General features: G+C 43.6%; 1 protein-coding gene across 2 annotated transcripts; it reads right to left on the bottom strand.

Moving 5' to 3' along the window:
* Nucleotides 1–117: 117 nt before the first annotated feature.
* Hemk2 (HemK methyltransferase 2, ETF1 glutamine and histone H4 lysine) lies at nt 118–16,580 on the bottom strand. Of its 2 annotated transcripts, XR_015045725.1 has the most exons (7): nt 15,819–16,580; nt 13,947–14,033; nt 13,219–13,309; nt 8,085–8,168; nt 4,773–4,914; nt 3,392–3,553; nt 118–237 (listed from the first exon to the last, which is right to left on the bottom strand). XR_015045725.1 is itself a non-coding variant. In XM_021185499.3 (6 exons), the coding sequence occupies exons 1-6, from the start codon at nt 15,950–15,952 to the stop codon at nt 3,447–3,449; spliced, it is 645 nt and encodes a 214-aa protein (XP_021041158.1). In that variant the 5' UTR covers nt 15,953–16,397; the 3' UTR covers nt 2,172–3,446. The 2 variants fall into 2 exon arrangements, 1 of the variants encoding a protein (XP_021041158.1); XM_021185499.3 differs by lacking the exon at nt 118–237 and having other exon boundaries at nt 2,172–3,553; nt 15,819–16,397.
* Nucleotides 16,581–18,262: the final 1,682 nt, after the last annotated feature.

The following is an 18,262-nucleotide window of genomic DNA, read 5'->3' as shown; positions in this document are numbered from 1 at the left end:
GAGGCGGATCTTTCCATCTCAGATTCCCACTTCAAATGGTTTAATTAAGACAAACCCCTCACACATGCACACATGCACTTGGAGTTGAATTCATTCCAGATGGAGCCTAGTTGACTTCAAAGAGTGGCCAGCACAACACTTTATAAAGTGTTCCTCTCAGACAGCTCTTCTACTCTCCCCAAATTCTTCTTACCTTACAGTCTCAAAATCCAACTGCTCTTTATACTCCGCTCCAAACTAGAGGTAAAAGAAATGTATATCTGTGATAGAATCCTCCAGTATCTTTATATAGAGAGATCTGTCTTTCCATTTTGCAAATACTCCTTTCAAAAGGTCTTATTCAGGAAGGGTGTTCATCTGTCGCTGGTACTTTTGATTTAGCTACTGTGTGAACTTTAAGGACTCCTTTGAGTAATAGCAAGGCATTCTGTAATTTATGTCTGTGAAACCCAGATTCAGTAGGTTACTAAGAAACAACTTAGTCTCACTGAGTTAGCATACAGAGTAAATGGGCTTAACTGTGTCATTTTCGTATGTGTCGCTACAGCATGTTCCATCCCACCTTTCTCAGCATGAGCTGGAAGACGGTGATGCTGTTTCTCTGCACAGCAGTCTGGTAAACAGAAGGCATGCTAAGGAAAGACTCAGGCTTCTTAAGAGTTCCTGTCCTAAGCCGGGCGTGGTGGCGCATGCCTTTAATCCCAGCACTCGGGAGGCAGAGGCAGGCGGATTTCTGAGTTCGAGGCCAGCCTGGTCTACAAAGTGAGTTCCAGGACAGCCAGGGCTATACAGAGAAACCCTGTCTCGAAAAACAAAAAAAAACAAAAAACAAAACAAAACAAACAAAAAAAAAAGAGTTCCTGTCCTCTCAACACTATATAGTCGGTATGCATCTAGCTGAGCCCACACTGCTGTCCTTGCCCACCACAGGGTTTTGGGACAAAGACAGACTGACAGAGGCAAGGCCATTGTTCATCCTAATTGCTGTAGTATAATGACTCCTGCTCTTGTTCAGGAGCCTGATTTTGCTGGCCAGCATTGAAACTGTACCTGACTAATGTAGGTTGCAGGCAAGGGAAAATTTGCGGACCTGTATGTCTCTTGACAGTTTGGTGGTATAGTTTCCCCTTAATGCTGCTTGTGAAAGCCAACAACAGGGTTTCACCTAATCGTCCAGTCCCCAACTCTGGCACACTGGCAGCATTTCCATAGAACCCAGAAGCAAGACTGTAGGTTAGAAACGGATGTCCCTGAATCCCTCAGGCCTCTCCCACAACCTACTACTTCCATACTCACACCCAGGCTGCTGTGGAAGCTGTTCTGGCCATGTGGCTAGCAGAGCCAGTGGTTGCTGTTAGACGTTGTGATGGCAGAGAGGGGTTCCATACCAGACATCTGGCAGGCCCTATGGTAATCTGCAGTTGCAGGCCTTTTGGATTTTGGAGCAAGGCCCTGCTAATATCACAACTGTTCTTGTTTTAAGTGACAGTCTTTGGCCTGGCACTATATCTTGGCAGATCTCAATACAGAATATTGATCACCAAGTTATCCTGACCCTGGTTAGCTCTATCATGAACTGGGAATTCTTATCAATTTTATTATTTGAAAATTTCATATATGTATGCAACTGTCTTAATCACGTTCCCCCATCACCTTCCTCTCTTCTCCTCTGCAACTTCACGCCTTAATTTTGAAATTATAGAGAGCGAGCTGGAGAGCGAGCTCCTTGGTTAGCAGCACTTCCTGCTCTGAGAGGCCCGGAGTCTGCTTTATGGCGCTGTTGTGTTCTCACAGCCTCCTCTAACTCCAGTTCTGGAGCATCTGACACCTTCTTCTGGGCTCCTGAGGTACTGGCCCACTGTGGCATGGATTCACCCACACATCTTTAAAAAATTATGTCTGTGTATATAGTATTAACTCTGAGTCGAGGTAGTGCTGGGTACAGTGTTATTGTCCACTGGGGCGTGGGCAATGCACTAGTAGCCACTCCTAAAAGTGATAGAGAAGGAAGGTGGTCAAAAGCCTTGCAAATTATCATCTAAGGTTACCTCCATAGGAGGCTGGACTCTTTAGATGACATCACTAGCCTCAGGTGGGACCTTCCTGATGACCCCCTGGTAGCAGTCAGCAAGTGGTGTTATGTTGTTCATAGAATGAAAGCTCACCTTTTAGAGTGTCTGCAGTTAAGTTTTTACCATGCTGACTGTGATAGTCCATGGACAGTCTAATATTACCGCCAGGTAAAACAAATGCTACCACAAAAGGCTGAAGTTCTTTTATTCCTGTAGTTTATTCCCCTTTATTCCCCCGCCCCCATCTTTGTTATATACACACAGCAATACACTGCTTTGGCTGGCTTTTCAAAATAGCATGTATGGGATGAAATTCAGCTATAGTTTCTTAGCACTCAGTTGTCCTTGTCACCAAAAAGCCTCGGGTGCAGGATCTACACAGTGACTTGTTTCATGGCTATATGTTCAATGGAATGGATACAATGAGATTTTATTTTACTTTATGTTTATTTATTCTTGTATATGAGCACACTGTAGCTGTCTTCAGACACACCAAAAGAGGGCATTGGCTCCCATTACAGATAGCTGTGAGCCACCATGTGGTTGCTGGGAATTGAACTCAGGACCTCTGAAAGAGCAGTCAGTGCTCTTAACCACGGAGCCATCTCTCCAGCCCTAGACTGGGATTTTAACCAGCGTCCTTTCTGGTGGACATTTAGGGTAATTAAATTGCTTTGTTATATTATAGCTAAGGCTAAATCAAACATGCCTTCATATATAAATATATAAAATATATTTTTTAATATATATATATATAAAATATAATACATATTTACTTGCATGTGCACAGAAAAACTCATATGCTTGATTCTCTGAAAACAAAATGACCCAGCTTTCTATCTTTTTCTTTTCTTCTTGTTGGGTTTATTTTGTTTTTGTGTATGGGTATTTTGCCTGCAGTATGTATGCATGCCATTCTGACCTCCAAAGGTACAGGTCAGAATAGGGCAGGATCCCTTGTGAACTACCCTACCATGTGGGTGCTGAGAACTGAGCCCCAATCCTTTGTACTAGCAGTCAGTGTCTCAGCCTCTGAGCCATCTATCCACTCAGCCCTCATGTTTTTCTTTCCTTTTCTTTTCACTTTGGTTTGGTTGGTTTTAGTTTTTGGAACAGGGTTTCTCTGTGCAGCCCTGACTATCCTGGAACTCTCTCTGCATATCGGCTGGCCTTGAATTCAGAGATTCTCCGCCTCTGTCTCCAGAGTGCTGGAATTAGAGGTGTGTGCCACCACCACCTGGCTCCACTTTTTTTTTTTTTAAATGACAGAGTTCTGATAAAATTTCTTGGCCAGGGAATGACATCAGTCTGAAACCTACTGAGCGGTTGTTCAGCTGCCGGCAGCTCTTGTTTACTTCCGGGGCTTTCAGGACACTAGGACTTGCTGAACCTGAGGACTGACAGGGCTTCTTGGCCTGCTTGCCTGCAAAGTGCTGTGGTCCCTTGCAGACCTCGTGTCTTCATTGTTTTAAAGATTTCCTCTAAAATGAAAAATAAAAGTAAAATTCAATTAAATCATTTGGTGATATCCATGATCACTGAGCAATTTAGTAGGAAGATAAACACAAAAAATTCCTCTGATTAAACAGTGTAAATCAGGCAAATGTTTGTTAACTCAAGCTTGGACCTGGGAGAGCTGGGACACAACTTTATGAAGGTCTGAGGACTCTGACAGACGTAAGGGCCTAGTTTTTGTTTGTTTGTTTGTTTGTTTTAAGATTTATTTATTTATATGAGTACACTGTTGCTGTCTTCAGATACACAAAAAGAGGGCATCAGATCCCATTACAGATGGTTGTGAGCCACTATGTGGTTGCTGGGAATTGAACTCGGGACCTCTGGAAGAGCAGTCAATGAGCCATCTCTCCAGCCCTCAAGGGCCTAGTTTGTAGTGCTAGCCCACTTCCGACTACACAGAATCATTATGTAACCTTGTTACTATAACAAGTGATCAAGTTTTAGCTGGTTGGTGCCAGTCTCTACCATATATTCTTTATGGGAAAGGTCAATGAAAATTTGGATGAGCTGAATCCTAACAGTGCCCAGAGTATAAATGAGTTCACTTCTTTTGAAAATAAAACCAGAGGCCCGAGCGATGAGTCGGTGGTTAAGAGCACTTACGGCTCTTGCAGAGGATCTGGGTTCATGTCCCAGTACCCGCATGACACCTCACAACCACCTCTAACTACAGTTAGAATCCAATGCTTTCTTCTGTCCTTAGGCTCCTGCACACAAAAGGGTGGGGGTGGGGAAGGAGTCATCACTCTCCATGCAGCTATGAATCCTGGAACTCCAACAGTGGCCTGCCTGCAAGGTGTAGATGCTACTGCAGCGACCAACTTCTCTATTATTATTATTGCTGGAATTTAAGACCTGCTCCATGGGATGGAACCCACGCTGAGTTTGAACTGCTAGGAGTCAGAGTTTATATCTGAATATTAGTTTATGAATGAGCGAAACTGCTCTGTCCCAGGAAGCAACGGGTTTTAAAACATGAACATTTTACCTCTTAAAAGTGTTTCTCCTCTTCCAACACACTGTCAGTGATTAAACTGCTCAACAGCCCAGGCTGTTTAATAAGTTAGTCTTCCGACTCTTGTTGTCAGCAAGTGAATAGTTAACCAGAAACACACACACACACACACACACACACACACACACACACACACACACACACACACAGTCTCTCTCTTTAATTACCTGGATTGTTTTCTTTTATGGTAACTAAGTAGAACAGCCCTCTTGGGGAGAGGAGCTCGGGAGCCAGTGGGAAGAACCTGTCCATGACTTCCCGGCCGTTTCTGCCGCCAGCCCACGCTGCTTCTATTCCACGACTTCCTACCTGTCGGCAATCAGAGACATTTGCTTCAGCTTTCACTGAGATTACACTCTTTGACAAAAAACGTCTCGAAGCAAGTACACATTTTCAAACGAATGTACCTTGGCTCCTGAACACCATTCTGCCAAACTCTTTAGGTCCTTCTGCTATGAGAGGGCATAGACTTGGCCAACAAGCGAAGCAGCATGCTGGGTGCCGGGCACACCTGCAATCTCTAGACCTAAGAATGGACTCTGATTTCAAGGCCAACCTGAACTACACGGTGAGACCCTGTCTCAATCACTCAAGGGACAGGATGCAGTTGAGTATCAGAGCTCACCTCATATTTGTGGGGCCCTGGGTTCAATTGTTACCACAGGAATATTCTGAAGAAATCAATGAAAATTAAGATCAACGTGGGCACAGTTGTTTTTCTGATTTTTGCTGTGGCCTTTAGATATATTTGACTTTAGTTTTATATACAATCATGTTTAATCAATATGTCAGGTTTCCTAATTTAAGCCCTTTACAATCAAATTACATAATTTTACAGAGCAATAAAGTACCTATACTTATTTACAAGGGAGGGTTTTTTTAAGTTTGCTTGTCTTCCCCTCCCCCATCTTCAGCAACTTTGTTTTCAATCACATTTCACATTCTTCCCTGCCCTTCCTTTTTTGTGCAGGTGGTGCTATATGTAGCATGTGTGTGTGTGTGTGTGTGTGTGTGCATGTGCAGGTCAGACACACTCCTTGCCTGGCACCTTGTCGGAGATGGTGGTCTCTCCTGTCCTCCTCTGTATATGCCATGCTAGCTGTCCTGTGGGCTTCCTACCATGCCTCAGGTCTGCGGGGGTTAGAGGTGTGGGCTGCTGCGAGGCTTTCACATGGGTTCAGAGGAAACCAGCTTCGGGCCTCACTTTCACAAGCATCTCATTGACTAACGAATCTCCCTAGCCCTGCCCTATCAATCGACATCTCAAGGATGTCTCATGTTCTCTGGAGTAGCTCGAACTCATCCCTTATGTTGGTACAGTACTTTACTGAAGGAGTATAGCTTATTTAGCTGGTGTTTGACATTTGCTGAGTCTGTTCCTTTTCTTTGAATGTAATTCTGATTATTCCCACATCTATCACCCACTCAGTGTGGTTCGTCACAATTACACTAGGAGATCATTAATTCCACTTTGCTTCGGGACTCTGGAGACCTCCCTTTGCTGATGCCCCGTGCTTTAATTCTGGGGGAGCTGCTCCTGCTCAGCGCTCTCAGCACTACTCCATCCTTTTGTAGGAACTGGTCTGGCTATTTCAGCAGGTGTGACGCTTTGGGTCAGTCCCTATCAGGCCTCTCTACCCGCTGCTCCAGAAGGCAGTGGGGCTTCCTGCGATAAGATTCCAGGCTACTGAGACCCATTTATCTGTTTATAACTGAGATGACTTCAAGAATGTCTGGCACCAGCCCAACCCTGGGGCCAAAGAAGAGAGGATTCCATTTCAGAGGGAGTCAGGCATGTGCTAGTGGCCGTCTGGTTGCTTGCTCCCTGGGCCAGCTAATGGGTCCATCCTTGGTCCCTTAGGGACCACAGGTACAACCCCCAGCACTTGATTTCAAGTGAATGTGATAGTGAATACAGAGATTTTTAAGGCTCCAATTCTTATGTCTTCTGGATGTCATCTCTAAGTCTTTATTTGTAACCCTTGCTAAAGGTAAAGCTAGTCGTCGTTACAGGCAAGCACCTTTACCTGCTGAGCCGTCTTGCTGGAAATACATTGAGACCCCAAGTGGGTCACCATGTTCTCAGAACTGTTTCCTCACTGACTGGTTCTCTCAGTATGAACTGAAACCATGACCATGAATTCCCTCTTGCTCTGCACACGGGCTCTGTCTGCTTCAGTTTTTATCCTCTAAGTGAATGATTTGTGTTTGCTTGGAGGTAGGGTCTCACTGTATAGCCCTGGCTGGCCTGGAACTCAGATCTGCCTGCCTTTGCCTCCTGAGAGCTGGGGGACTAAAGGCAGACGGCCAGCTATTGAGTGGTTTTTAAAAATAGATTTTAAGGACTGGAATCACTGGCCGGAACCCTGTTTAAAAATTGATTGACTTCCTGTGTGGATGTGTGTGGGTGTACATGTGGTCAGAGGGCTTGCACAGTGTGGACCCTCACTGGTCTCTGGCCCAGACTGAACCCTGTGTATCACAAGGGTCCTCTTCACAACTCTTTCTTGAGCTTTAAGTTTCTATATCACAAGCTTCACCCACTACTGATATGCTGATGGCCTTTGGAGATTGTTGACTAGGGTCAGGAGATCAAGAGGGCCATAGTGGACTGGTGGCCATATTGAAAAGGAGAAGAGAGTCACGTGTTTATGAATGTCTCCTCACTCTCAGCGTGTGGTGTCTCTGTCATAACACAGCAGCAAGGCCTTTGCCAGTCACACTCTTTGAAAGTCTCCACAGCCTCCAGCCTGTGAGAAATAGATATTAATTACCCACCGTGTGGCCTTTCACTATAGGAGCTATGAACAGACTGTAAGGCACTGTTGTGCTGTGACTTATTTTGGCTCCTCAGTTCACCCAAGCACGTGAGGGCACTCATAAGAGACAAATGGGGGCCTTCATCTTGTAGTAGGACTGAATGTGGTATTTTCCAGCTTTGCCAGAGAACAATCACCAAAGAATACAGCCGGCCCAATTAGAGAGAAGCCAGTGCTCATCTGTTATTAATCTATGTTCCTTCACCTTCTGGGCCGTGCTGATAAGGCTTACCTCCTCACTATGGACATTCTTAAATACATGTGCTTCCATCGGTCCCCTGTGAAAGATCGGGGTTGGCCCCATACATTTCTGATCATCTGAAGGGATGAAACCCCAGATGTTGAGAAGGAAACTATCGTCGAATACTTTTAGTTGACTGCAAGTGTTTTTAAAATGTGCATTCAGATTTGTTATTTAGGGTAATGGACCCGTTTAAGCACCATGGCCTGATCTGGGTGAGAGCTCTGCTCTGACTAGGCAGATCACATTTGGGGCTTGCAGCAGAATCTCTCCCCTTCTGCATCACTCACATATCTGTGACCGACAGCCTCTGAACAGTCACTGGAGTGCTGTTAGCAGCAGTGACCGAAGTCACGGGAAGTTCACTTGGTCTCATGAAACAGCTGGGAACAAAGACTGAGTTCTGTTGTGGGTCTTACCTCTTCAGGCGGAGTCACTACGTAGGGGGGGTTAAACACCAGCAGGTCTACTTTCCCCTTCAGCCTGGGCAGCAAGCCGTGCACCTGAGGGTAGCAGCAATGCAGTTTAAGCTGGAGCCTGATTTAAGGAGTGAGTGAGTCTTTAAAGCTACTCTCCCGTGTTGTCAGGAGGGGAAGGACTTCCAGACTTGCAGATGAACATAAGCTGAAAGTGAGTACTGTAGGGTGAGAGCAAGGGTGAGCATGACTGTGGCTTCTACTCAGGAGCAGACATGCTTCCACTCTGAGGTCACTTTTAGAAGGCAGTGTGAGAACAAGCAAGCTCTGATGGTGTGAAATATGTTCCCTGTAGATCTGTGAGGAGCTTTACAGCTATGTCTGCTAACTTACACAACATAATTAAGAAATGTGTGTGTGTGTGTGTGTGTGTGTGTGTATGTGTGTGTGTATGTACACAAATGGAGGTCAGAGGATAATCTTGATGTATTTTGTCTCCCACTGGCCTGGAAGTTCACTGCTGGGCTAGGCTGGCCCGCCAGAAAGATTCCAGGAATCCACCTGTCTTTGGGACCACAAGCAACCATGCCACTGTGCCTGGGTTTTTATATTCATTTCTGGAATCTCACCTAGGTCCTTGTAAAACAGACAGTGTACCAAGGCAGCTGCCTAGCTCCCAAGGGAAATCTTTTGTAAGATGACAGAGACTATCTGAATGACAGAAAACACCAAGGAATGGACTGTGTTTCTGCTGCTTCCGTGACTTGTAAATGTTTTGACTGACAGGATCAAATGGCAGAGAAGGAAGCACTGAACTCAGTGGTCAGAGACTGCAAACAGCCAGCGTGTGGCGTATGAAGATCTTTAAAGTGGGCACAGGTTTCTATAGAACAAGGGAGAAAAAAGAAATTACAATTGTGTGTGTGTGTGTGTATGTGTTAAAACTATGAAAAGTCACTTCATTTCCATTCACACCATCCAAGCAGGTGACATGTATTGGGCTGGGTTATGAACACTGAATATACATTATGAAGTAATATCAGAGAATTTCCCAATTTAGATTTCTATAATCAATTCCATTTTAATTATTCTGAGATACCTGTTAACTTACAATTCAAAGAGAATTCTTAAGACCTATTTTTGAGGATATGCTTATAGAAGTATTTTTTTCTTCTCTAATTTAAAAAAAAATAGTAATTTATTTTAAGTATATGAGGGCTCTGGCTGCATGAATGCCTGCAGGCCAGAAGATAGAATCAGATTCCATTATCCTTGGTTGTGAGCCACCATGTGGTTGCTAGGAATTGAACTCAGGACCTCTGAAAGAGCAGCCAGTCATCCTAACTGCTGAGCCATCCGTCCAGCCCCCTTTCTGCTCCTTTAAAAGGGAAACAATAATTACTCCTTAAAATATATATATATACTCCTTAAATATATACATATATGATATAACTTGGCCTGCAAACCAAAAGAAGATTAGTTTTTCCTTCACCAGTGCAAAATGAGGGATTCACTGGTGTGTGTGTGTGTGTGTGTGCATGCTCATGCATGCACACATGTGCGTGCCAGTGCAAGCTTTGAAAGTGTTTTCAACTCCATAAAGAAATTAAATTTCTTAAAAGAACTCGGAAATAGGAATTTTCTAGAAACGTTGGATAAAGAAACTAGACAAGATTTTGCTTTGTAACTCATAGTCCTTTGTCCTATCCAGCTATACAGTAATAACCATGGGATGGATTTTGCAAAAAGCAAAAGGACAAAATATTAAAACAAAAATTCTAACATCAAAAGAGTTAAATAAAATGTAACCGAGGACTGACCGTAGCCAGGACTAGACAGCTCCCTGCCTTAACATTTCCAAGAACTGAAAAATAAGTGAAAGAGGCCCTGCATGCATGCAGGAAAAACGCACGGACTTTATTCCCACTAGGGACACTATGGAGGGCTCTTATGTTAAATACGGGCCAGAACTGTCTGGTTTTCTTGCATGAAGCACAGCAACAGGGAGAAAAGACATTCTGCCAATAGATGATGGAGAAACGGGACAAGAGTGAGAAGACGAGGAGGGCTGTCAGCTTCTTCACAGAGCAGACACCTGAACTGGCCTTAGTACCACACAGCTCAGAGTAGCTGATGCCAGTGAATTTGTAAATGGTAAATCGTGTGTGGTATGTTTTGATGATGTAATGGAACATGTAGTAGGTACTTTTAAAAGACTGTACTGTAAGACTGAAAATGAAGAACGATGACAATTCTACCTTTTTGATTTTGAGGAAGCAGTTACACTATGTAGCCCAGGCTAGCTGTAATCTATCTTACACTCTTGAGTACCGAGATTACAGGATTGAGCCAATATACCCTGCTGGTCGCTACTTTTCAGACATGAAATCTCAGATAAGGAATGGGTTTATTTTCTATGATAGCTGTAATAATCCCTGGAGTTGAATGTAAAAGAGTTTGTAAATCGACTGCTCTGCTAAGCCTGTCTCTTGTTTCTTGCTTTGTCAAATCAGTTTAGTTCAGGGCCACCTTTTTTTTTTTTTTGGTTTTTCAAGACAGGGTTTCTCTGTATAGCCCTGGCTGTCCTGGAACTCACTCTGTAGACCAGGCTGGCCTCGAACTCAGAAATCCGCCTGCCTCCCAAAGGCTGGGATTAAAGGCGTGCGCCACCATGCCCGGCTTTCAGGGCCACCTTTAACTACTGAGGAATTAAGTCTAGCATGCAGACTCTCCAGTCACATCCCTGAGCCACTGTGTAGCTTCTGGAGCTAGACAGGAGACCCAGGCTATAATCCTCGAGATCGTTTTATTAACACTGGAGTTTCCGAAGACACTTTAGTTTCCGGATCTACTTCAAACAGTTTGGGTTTGTTCTTATGTAGTTTTACTGTTCCATCAAAAAATAGATGTAATATTCTTTACAGACACAGCACATTTTCTACAGCACATGCATCGCTATGCATGGCCATGCATGTGAGTGGCCTGAGAGCCTTCTTGACACTCTACTTCTTAGCACTGTGAATACAATTTCTTGTCTCTTGGGCTTAGTCCTAAGATGCAAAATCCTTTGTAAATGTGAAAGAGTAGGGAAGCTGCCTGCCCAGGTCAGGGTAAGAACAATACTGGTCTAGAAGCACAGATAGCAGCGTGGCACGTTAGGAACCCCAGAACTTGGGAGATGAAGGCAGGATCCGTAGTTCAAAGTCATCCTTAACCAAAAGAGAGTTCAAGGCTACCCTGGACTTTGTGAGACTTTTATATTCCCCACCTCCACCCCGGAAAAGCAGCATGGAGAGCAGTGTTTCTCGGGTCCTCCTGCCACCTGCTATTATGCCTTTCCTTATGAACAGCATTTCACTGTTGAAACTCAAGGTGTCCCGCAAAGCTAAGCCTATCCAAGTCCTACTAGTACCCTTAGAATGTCTTAACAACTCAAAACACTTAAAAGGTCTAATCCGAATTTCTTAAAACAACGAAGGGCTGGAGAGGTGGCTCAGCAGTTCAGAGCACTGGCTGCTCTTGCAGAGGACAAAGGTTCAATTCCTAGTACCCACATTGTGGCTAACAATCATGTGTAACTCTAGTCCCAGGGGATCCAATACCCTTTTCTGGCCTTGGTGGGCACTGGAGAAATGTGGTGCAGAGACATACACACACACACACACACACACACTTAAAACTTAAAAAAAAATTATATATAAAAAAATAAGGCAATTGAGTAGGGGTGTAGTCATCCGCTAAAGAGGTCGAGGCAGGAGAAGATAGAATTGAAGTTATCTACAACTACATAGAAAGTTCAAAGACAAACCAGGACACAGTGAGAACTGTCTAAAGAAAGAAATGAATAACCTGTCAGTCATTCTGCTTGTCCCCAGGACCCGTGCTCCCTTGTTTCTGCTTATGTCTCCTCGGCTTTTGATGGGACTGGGGTGGTTTGAATGGGACTGGCGCCACATACTCATATGCCTTGCCTAGAGGTGGTTTTTCAGACCTTGAGGTTTCAAAAGCCAAGACCAGGCCCAGTTGTGCCCTGCCCTGTCCTTACTTCCCGTCTCTCCTTCCTTCATCCTGCAAACCCTCCACTTCCTCACTACAATAGAAAAGTAACGTAGACAGGGACACTGTGTCTCCTCTCACTCTCAAGCTTGGGTAGGGTCTATTGTGACCCAGGTCAAAGTCACTCTTCAAATTCCCGGAACACACGACCCATGTGGTTCCAAACAACTCTCATCCCAAGAATACTCAGAAAACACTTCTTTTCATGGGGACTTGCTAAAAACTATACACAGAGATGCAAACATCTTGTTATTATGAGATGCCAGAGGGACACCAGAGAGAAACTCAGAGCTAAGAAAAAATGTGTGATGTCATCTGAGTTTCTGTGCTAGCTGTGCATAATGTTTTTAGGCTTAAGCCAGTTTGAACTGAATACAGAATCACATGTAGTCATGTTTATGGTCAACCTGTAACTCCAGCTTTACCTAATATCAAATGGTCAGGTTTGAAAGCATACATAGACTGAGCAGGTTTTATTTAGGAATAAATGTACACATAATGTGTGTGTGTGTGTGTACTTAAGTATGTAACAACAATTAATGAAGAAAAGAGACCAGGAATTTGAAAGAGAGCAAGCAGGGGTATATGGGAGGATTTGGAGGAAGGAAAGGAAAGGGGGAAACTATGTAATTATATTATAATCTCAAAAGTAAAAGAAAGCCGGGCGTGGTGGCGCACGCCTTTAATCCCAGCCCTTGGGAGGCAGAGGCAGGCGGATTTCTGAGTTCGAGGCCAGCCTGGTCTACAGAGTGAGTTCCAGGACAGCCAGGGCTACACAGAGAAACCCTGTCTCAAAAAAACCCAAAACCAAAAAAACCAAAAACCAACCAACCAACCAAACAAACAAACAAACAAAAAAAACAAAAAAAAAGTAAAAGAGAAAAATTTTAATTAAAAATTAAAAAAAAAAGAGTTCAAGGTCATCTGTGTCTGTATAGGAAGTCTGAGGCTAGCCTGGGCTACATGCCACTTTGTCTCATACAAACAAAACAAAACTAATTCCTAAAGTGTATTTCCACTAAAAGTGGTTAACCGTCAATGATTCGAAATCGATTACTACTGAACGAGGATTAACACTCACCAAATCTGTGATCACTGGCTGAACGTGGACTCTGTTACAGCGTGCTGTTTCCAAGGTACACGCGGCTGCCTCAGGGTTGATATCAGTGCACCTATCAAGGAGAGACAGAGGAAAAGATCAGGAGGATGCCCGGAAGCAGACAGTGTACCAGCAAACTCCTGCTGGGGTAAAGTTAGGAATGCTTTCTTAACTCCAACATGGTGTTGAAAAAAAAAAAAAAACCCAGAATGTTTTCATAATGGCAAAGAAAAAGAGAGCAAAGGCTTGTTGTAACGATGGCAAGCATTGCTGAAAAATCTACCTACACTCATCTGAAACGGCTAGCAAATGAAAAGGGAAAGAGATCGCTGGCCGGACACTGCCACACAAACGACATAGGCGGTAACGAGCTGCAAGAAACACATTTGTCCCATGTATGGCAAAATCTTCTGCTATTTCCCCCTGGCTTTTGTATTCTCAAGTTCTCTGCCAGGACATTCAACTTTGCACCTATTTTATAACAGACAAACTGTTTACCTGAGAACGATTAAAAGTAGAGACAGCATAAAGTTGTGTTGCTTCTAAAATCACACAGCACGAAGGAGTGAACGGGAGGCTACACCTGGGGGCCAGCATAAGCTATGACTTGAGTCCTCACTATCACAGACGTACTGTCTATTTAAAATGTTCCACTTGAGCTGCTGCAGTCACAGGGACCCAGGAGGGGTGGAGGAACGTCACATACTCACATGTATAAGGCCTGAGGACCTATCATGGAGGCCAGGAATGCAGACACCACACCAGACCCTGCTCCTACTTCAAGGCATATTTCCACTCTAACAACAAAAACAAAGTATTTAGTTCCTTCTTATGAGGATAGTTCTTCATGGAAGACAACTCTCGTGCCATATAATGTACTCACTTGCAAATATCTGGGAGTAAAAGGGATTTGCCATTTCTGGCAACTACCTAGTGCTTATTATTTCATAGCTCAAGCATGCTAATAGTTGAGGTGTGTAAAGTACTTAGACCGAAGTACTTAAATCAACCCAGCAGCATATCCTAGGGTTTGCTAAAAGCCCTCCATCTACCTAGATACATGCAGAACAAAGACCTCTCTCCTTACTAGAGTGCTGTGTTGGGCAAGTACTTCAGTGTCTGATCTTAGGATGCCAATAATCTTAGCTTTCTAAACTTAAAAATCTTGATCTGACTTTCCAATAAATGTATTTCCTTTGATCACTATCCGTGTGTCAAAAGCACTACTTAATTTCTACGACTGATTGGCCTGATGACATTTACAAGATTTTTCTGTCACTTAACTGTTCAAACAACGACTCAAGAAGGAGTCACAGTATTTCCTTTTACCTTTAGAATTAGCCACATATCTATGTGACCCACATAACAGGACTCGAAAGCCACTAGTGGGTCATAGTAAAGTTTGTGAATCTTACCAGGTGCCTTCTTTATGGAAATAATCATTACGGTCTCAAAAATAACTAGAATTCCCAGCCTTTGTAACAGGTCAGCTCTATTACAGCATACTAAGCAATGCAGTTTGTAGCTGTAAATCTTTCTGAGCTGTTTTGAGCATTCAAGTTACAATTCAATGCTCCACGAGATATTCCAGTAGATCGAAATGCTCCACCATCTATGAAGAAAGACTGGTTTTAAGAGCATTTTATAGGCAGGAAAAAAAAAAGTGACAATATAAACAAACATGACGGCTACTTCGTTCTGGAGACACCCAGTTGGAATCTTGGCCCTTAAGTTAATGACCCAAATTCTTTTGGCAAAATATTTTATTATACTGATTATATGTATGTGTGCAGAATGGTCCTCAGCATTGTAACTGAACCTCCAAGAACAACCTGTACTAGTTTCTGAGGCCGGAACTCAGGTCTGCAGGATTGTCAGCGAGTGCCTTTACCAGCTGAGCCATCTTTTCTGTTCTCAGCTCAAATTCTTTTCTCGGAAAAGTTAACATGTAGGCATTTACTATTTATGTCAATTAAAGCTATGGCCAATCCTTCAACAAATCAGGCTAGTGAAAATCCTACCGGCGGAGGCACGTGACTATTTAAACCTTCCCTAATAGTTCTAACCACATGCCACTAAAATGTTTACAGTTCAACTGAAAAACAAAACAAAACAAAAAAATCCCAGTTGCAATAACACTTTAAGTGCTCAGACGGCTAGCGGTTGTTCCTTGAATAGGTTGAGTGGGTTTAATAGATCACTACTCCTTATGTGTTTTTCCTTTGCTAGAGGATGTTATTCTCGCACTAAGGCGACTTTTACATATTCACTTAAAAAATTAAAATAGAAAATTAGGAAAGCTTTGGGACATCTTGTTTTTGGTCGATAAACTCAGGCTGCTCCTTAGAGGCGCGTTTACATTCTTTAGATTAACAGCTAAAAAAAGGCAGGGCAGGGTGACCATGAACCACCTGAGCGATGCTCTAACCCGGGCCCGCGGGACTCGCCTCCTTTACCCCCGCTCTACTGTCAATCACCAGAAAGTGGGCCGACCCACCACTTCCGGAGGAGGGCCGCAAGTTCCGGCTTCCGCCTCCAGGCCACCCCACTCTCTCCCGCTGAGGCGCGCACCCTCCTCGCACCCTGCTAGCTCGGCCGCCGCCGCCTCGAGCGCGTCCAGTAACAGGAACGTGTCCTCCGCTGGCTCGTACACGTCGCGGAAGGCTCCGCGACCCACGTGCCCGTACAACGGCGTGGGGACACTCGGCGCCGCCATCTTTTCCCTTCCGCTTCCTATGGGCCGGCGTTGAGTACGCACGCGTCGGCTTGCTGCGCATGCGCTTTTGTCTTACACTGGGTGGTGTTTGGGGTGAAAGAGCTTGCAGGGCTCTCGGGAACTTTTAAGCAACCTCTAACATCCGTTTTCAAATTCTGAACATTTTGTGTTTGTTTTTATCGACTACCCTAATATTGAGCAGCGTCAGTTATTTTGTATTAAGGTGACTGCTTTATTCTAATGACATTTGGAAAGTTTTTTGCCTTTTAAACTTGTAAGCACTTGCAAAAATAGTGTTTACTAAATTTATTGTTTTTTTAAGCAACTGAAATGTAAATACCCATTATAAGATTATGACTACTTTTATTTGCTTAATTTTGTTATACAGAGTCTCACTGTGTATTCCTGGCTGTCTTGGAATTTACTATGTAGGCCAATCTGGCCAGGAACTCACAGTGATCCGCCACCTGCCTCTGTCTCCTGAGTGCTGGGACGATAAAAGTTGTGGCACCATGCCCAGCTTTTAGGACTTTTAATTTTTATTTTATATTTGACAATATTATACATGGAAAACACTTAACTTTGGTCACTTTAATTCATTGAGATTATAGTTTGGGCTGGGCTGTGGTGGCTCACGCCTTTAATCCCAGCACTCTGGAGACAGAAGCAGGCAGATCTCTGCCTGTTCTACAAAGAGAGCTCCAGAACAGCCAGGGCTACATAAAGAAATTCAGTCTCGGAAAAACAACGAAACAAAACAGAGACAATAGTTTGGAGGGCTGGGGAAGTGCTCAGGGGTTGAGACCTTGTACAGCACTTGAAGAAGACAAAAGTTTGGTTTCCTGCACCTTTGTTTGGTGGCTCACAACTCCCTATAACCCCAGCTCCAGGTTGTTGCTCTTCCTGCGTCAGTGTCACTGTTGTGCCCATACATACAGGCAAAAAACCAACATACATAAAATCATAGTCTTTAAAAAATGTAAGGCGCTGGAGAGATGGTTCTGCAATAAGACTACTATTGAGGACTAGAATTTGGTCCCCAGTACCCACAGCAGGTGGTTCACAAACAGAGTAACTCCAGTTCCCGGGAGTTAAATCTTCTGTCCTCTGGCGGCATCACAAATACAGAATTGAAGATGGCAAGAAGGCTCTGCTGGTAAAAGGCAGATAGGCGCCGCCAAACCTGAGCACATGGACCATGTCCCTGAGACTCACACAGTGGAAGGAGAAAACCTATTTTTAGAGTTCTCGGACCTCCAAGGGTATGGCAGCATACATGTGCACACATGCACAAACATCTAAAAACAATGCGGAAATATTTTTTTAGAGTGTCATGTGCCTCGAGAATTTGTTACTGTTATTTTCACATGCATCCTTAAAATATATTTGAAATACAAGAAATGAAATGAAATAGCCATTCTTTCTCAATTGTTCCTCGGAGGATTTACTTTTATGTATGTGAAGGTTGACTTTTCTCGAGGTTTGTCTGTTGCAATTCTTGAGACTGACTTCCTTAGTGTTCTCCCACTGTTGTACACAGTTCCTGGTGTGAGACCTGTTAGTGGACATATGGTTCAGTTTCTCTGGATAGTGCCCCATCTCTCTCCAAACTAACCATACTCGTGTATACTCCTAACATCTCTTGGTGGCAGATTTATGAATTGATCTAATATTAGAGATTTGTTTTAGATTGATTTGGTCTGATTGCTGATTGAGGTTAAGCCTGGGTTCATATGTCCATCTAGGGAATTTTTTCCTTTGTGACTTCATGCTTAATTGTCCTTTTTTTTTTTTTTGTAGGGGAGGGATGACAGGGTATCACTCTGTAGCCTTGGCTGGTCTGACTAAATCATAGAGACCCCCAGCTTCTGCCTTCTGCCTCCCAAGTGCTATGATTAAAGGCATGAGCCACCATGAATGGCTGCACTTGGTTTTTAAATTATTATTATTATTATTATTATTATTATTATTATTATTTATGTTTTTGATCCTGGGCATTGAACCTAGCTTTTCAGACATGACATGTATACATTTTATCCCCAAATTATATTCCCAGCCTGGCCCCTATTTTTATTATTATTTTTATTATTTTTGAGAGAGGGTCTCATGTAGTCCAGATTGTCCTCAGGCTTGCTATTTTGCTTACGATGACCTTGAACTTCTGCTTCTCCTGCCTTCCCCTGCTGGACATTAGGATTCTAGGTTTATCCCACCATACCCTGTTTATTTGGTGCTGGGGATCAAACTCAGGACCTTGTGCATGCTAGGTAAGCACGGTAGCACTGAGCTACCTCCCTACACAGCTCTTAG

This window comes from Mus caroli, unplaced genomic scaffold (genome assembly GCF_978045245.1).
Source record: "Mus caroli unplaced genomic scaffold, Mus_caroli_1 scaffold_17, whole genome shotgun sequence".
Taxonomy (NCBI): domain Eukaryota; kingdom Metazoa; phylum Chordata; class Mammalia; order Rodentia; family Muridae; genus Mus; species Mus caroli.
This window is presented reverse-complemented; position numbering and strand designations above follow the sequence as displayed.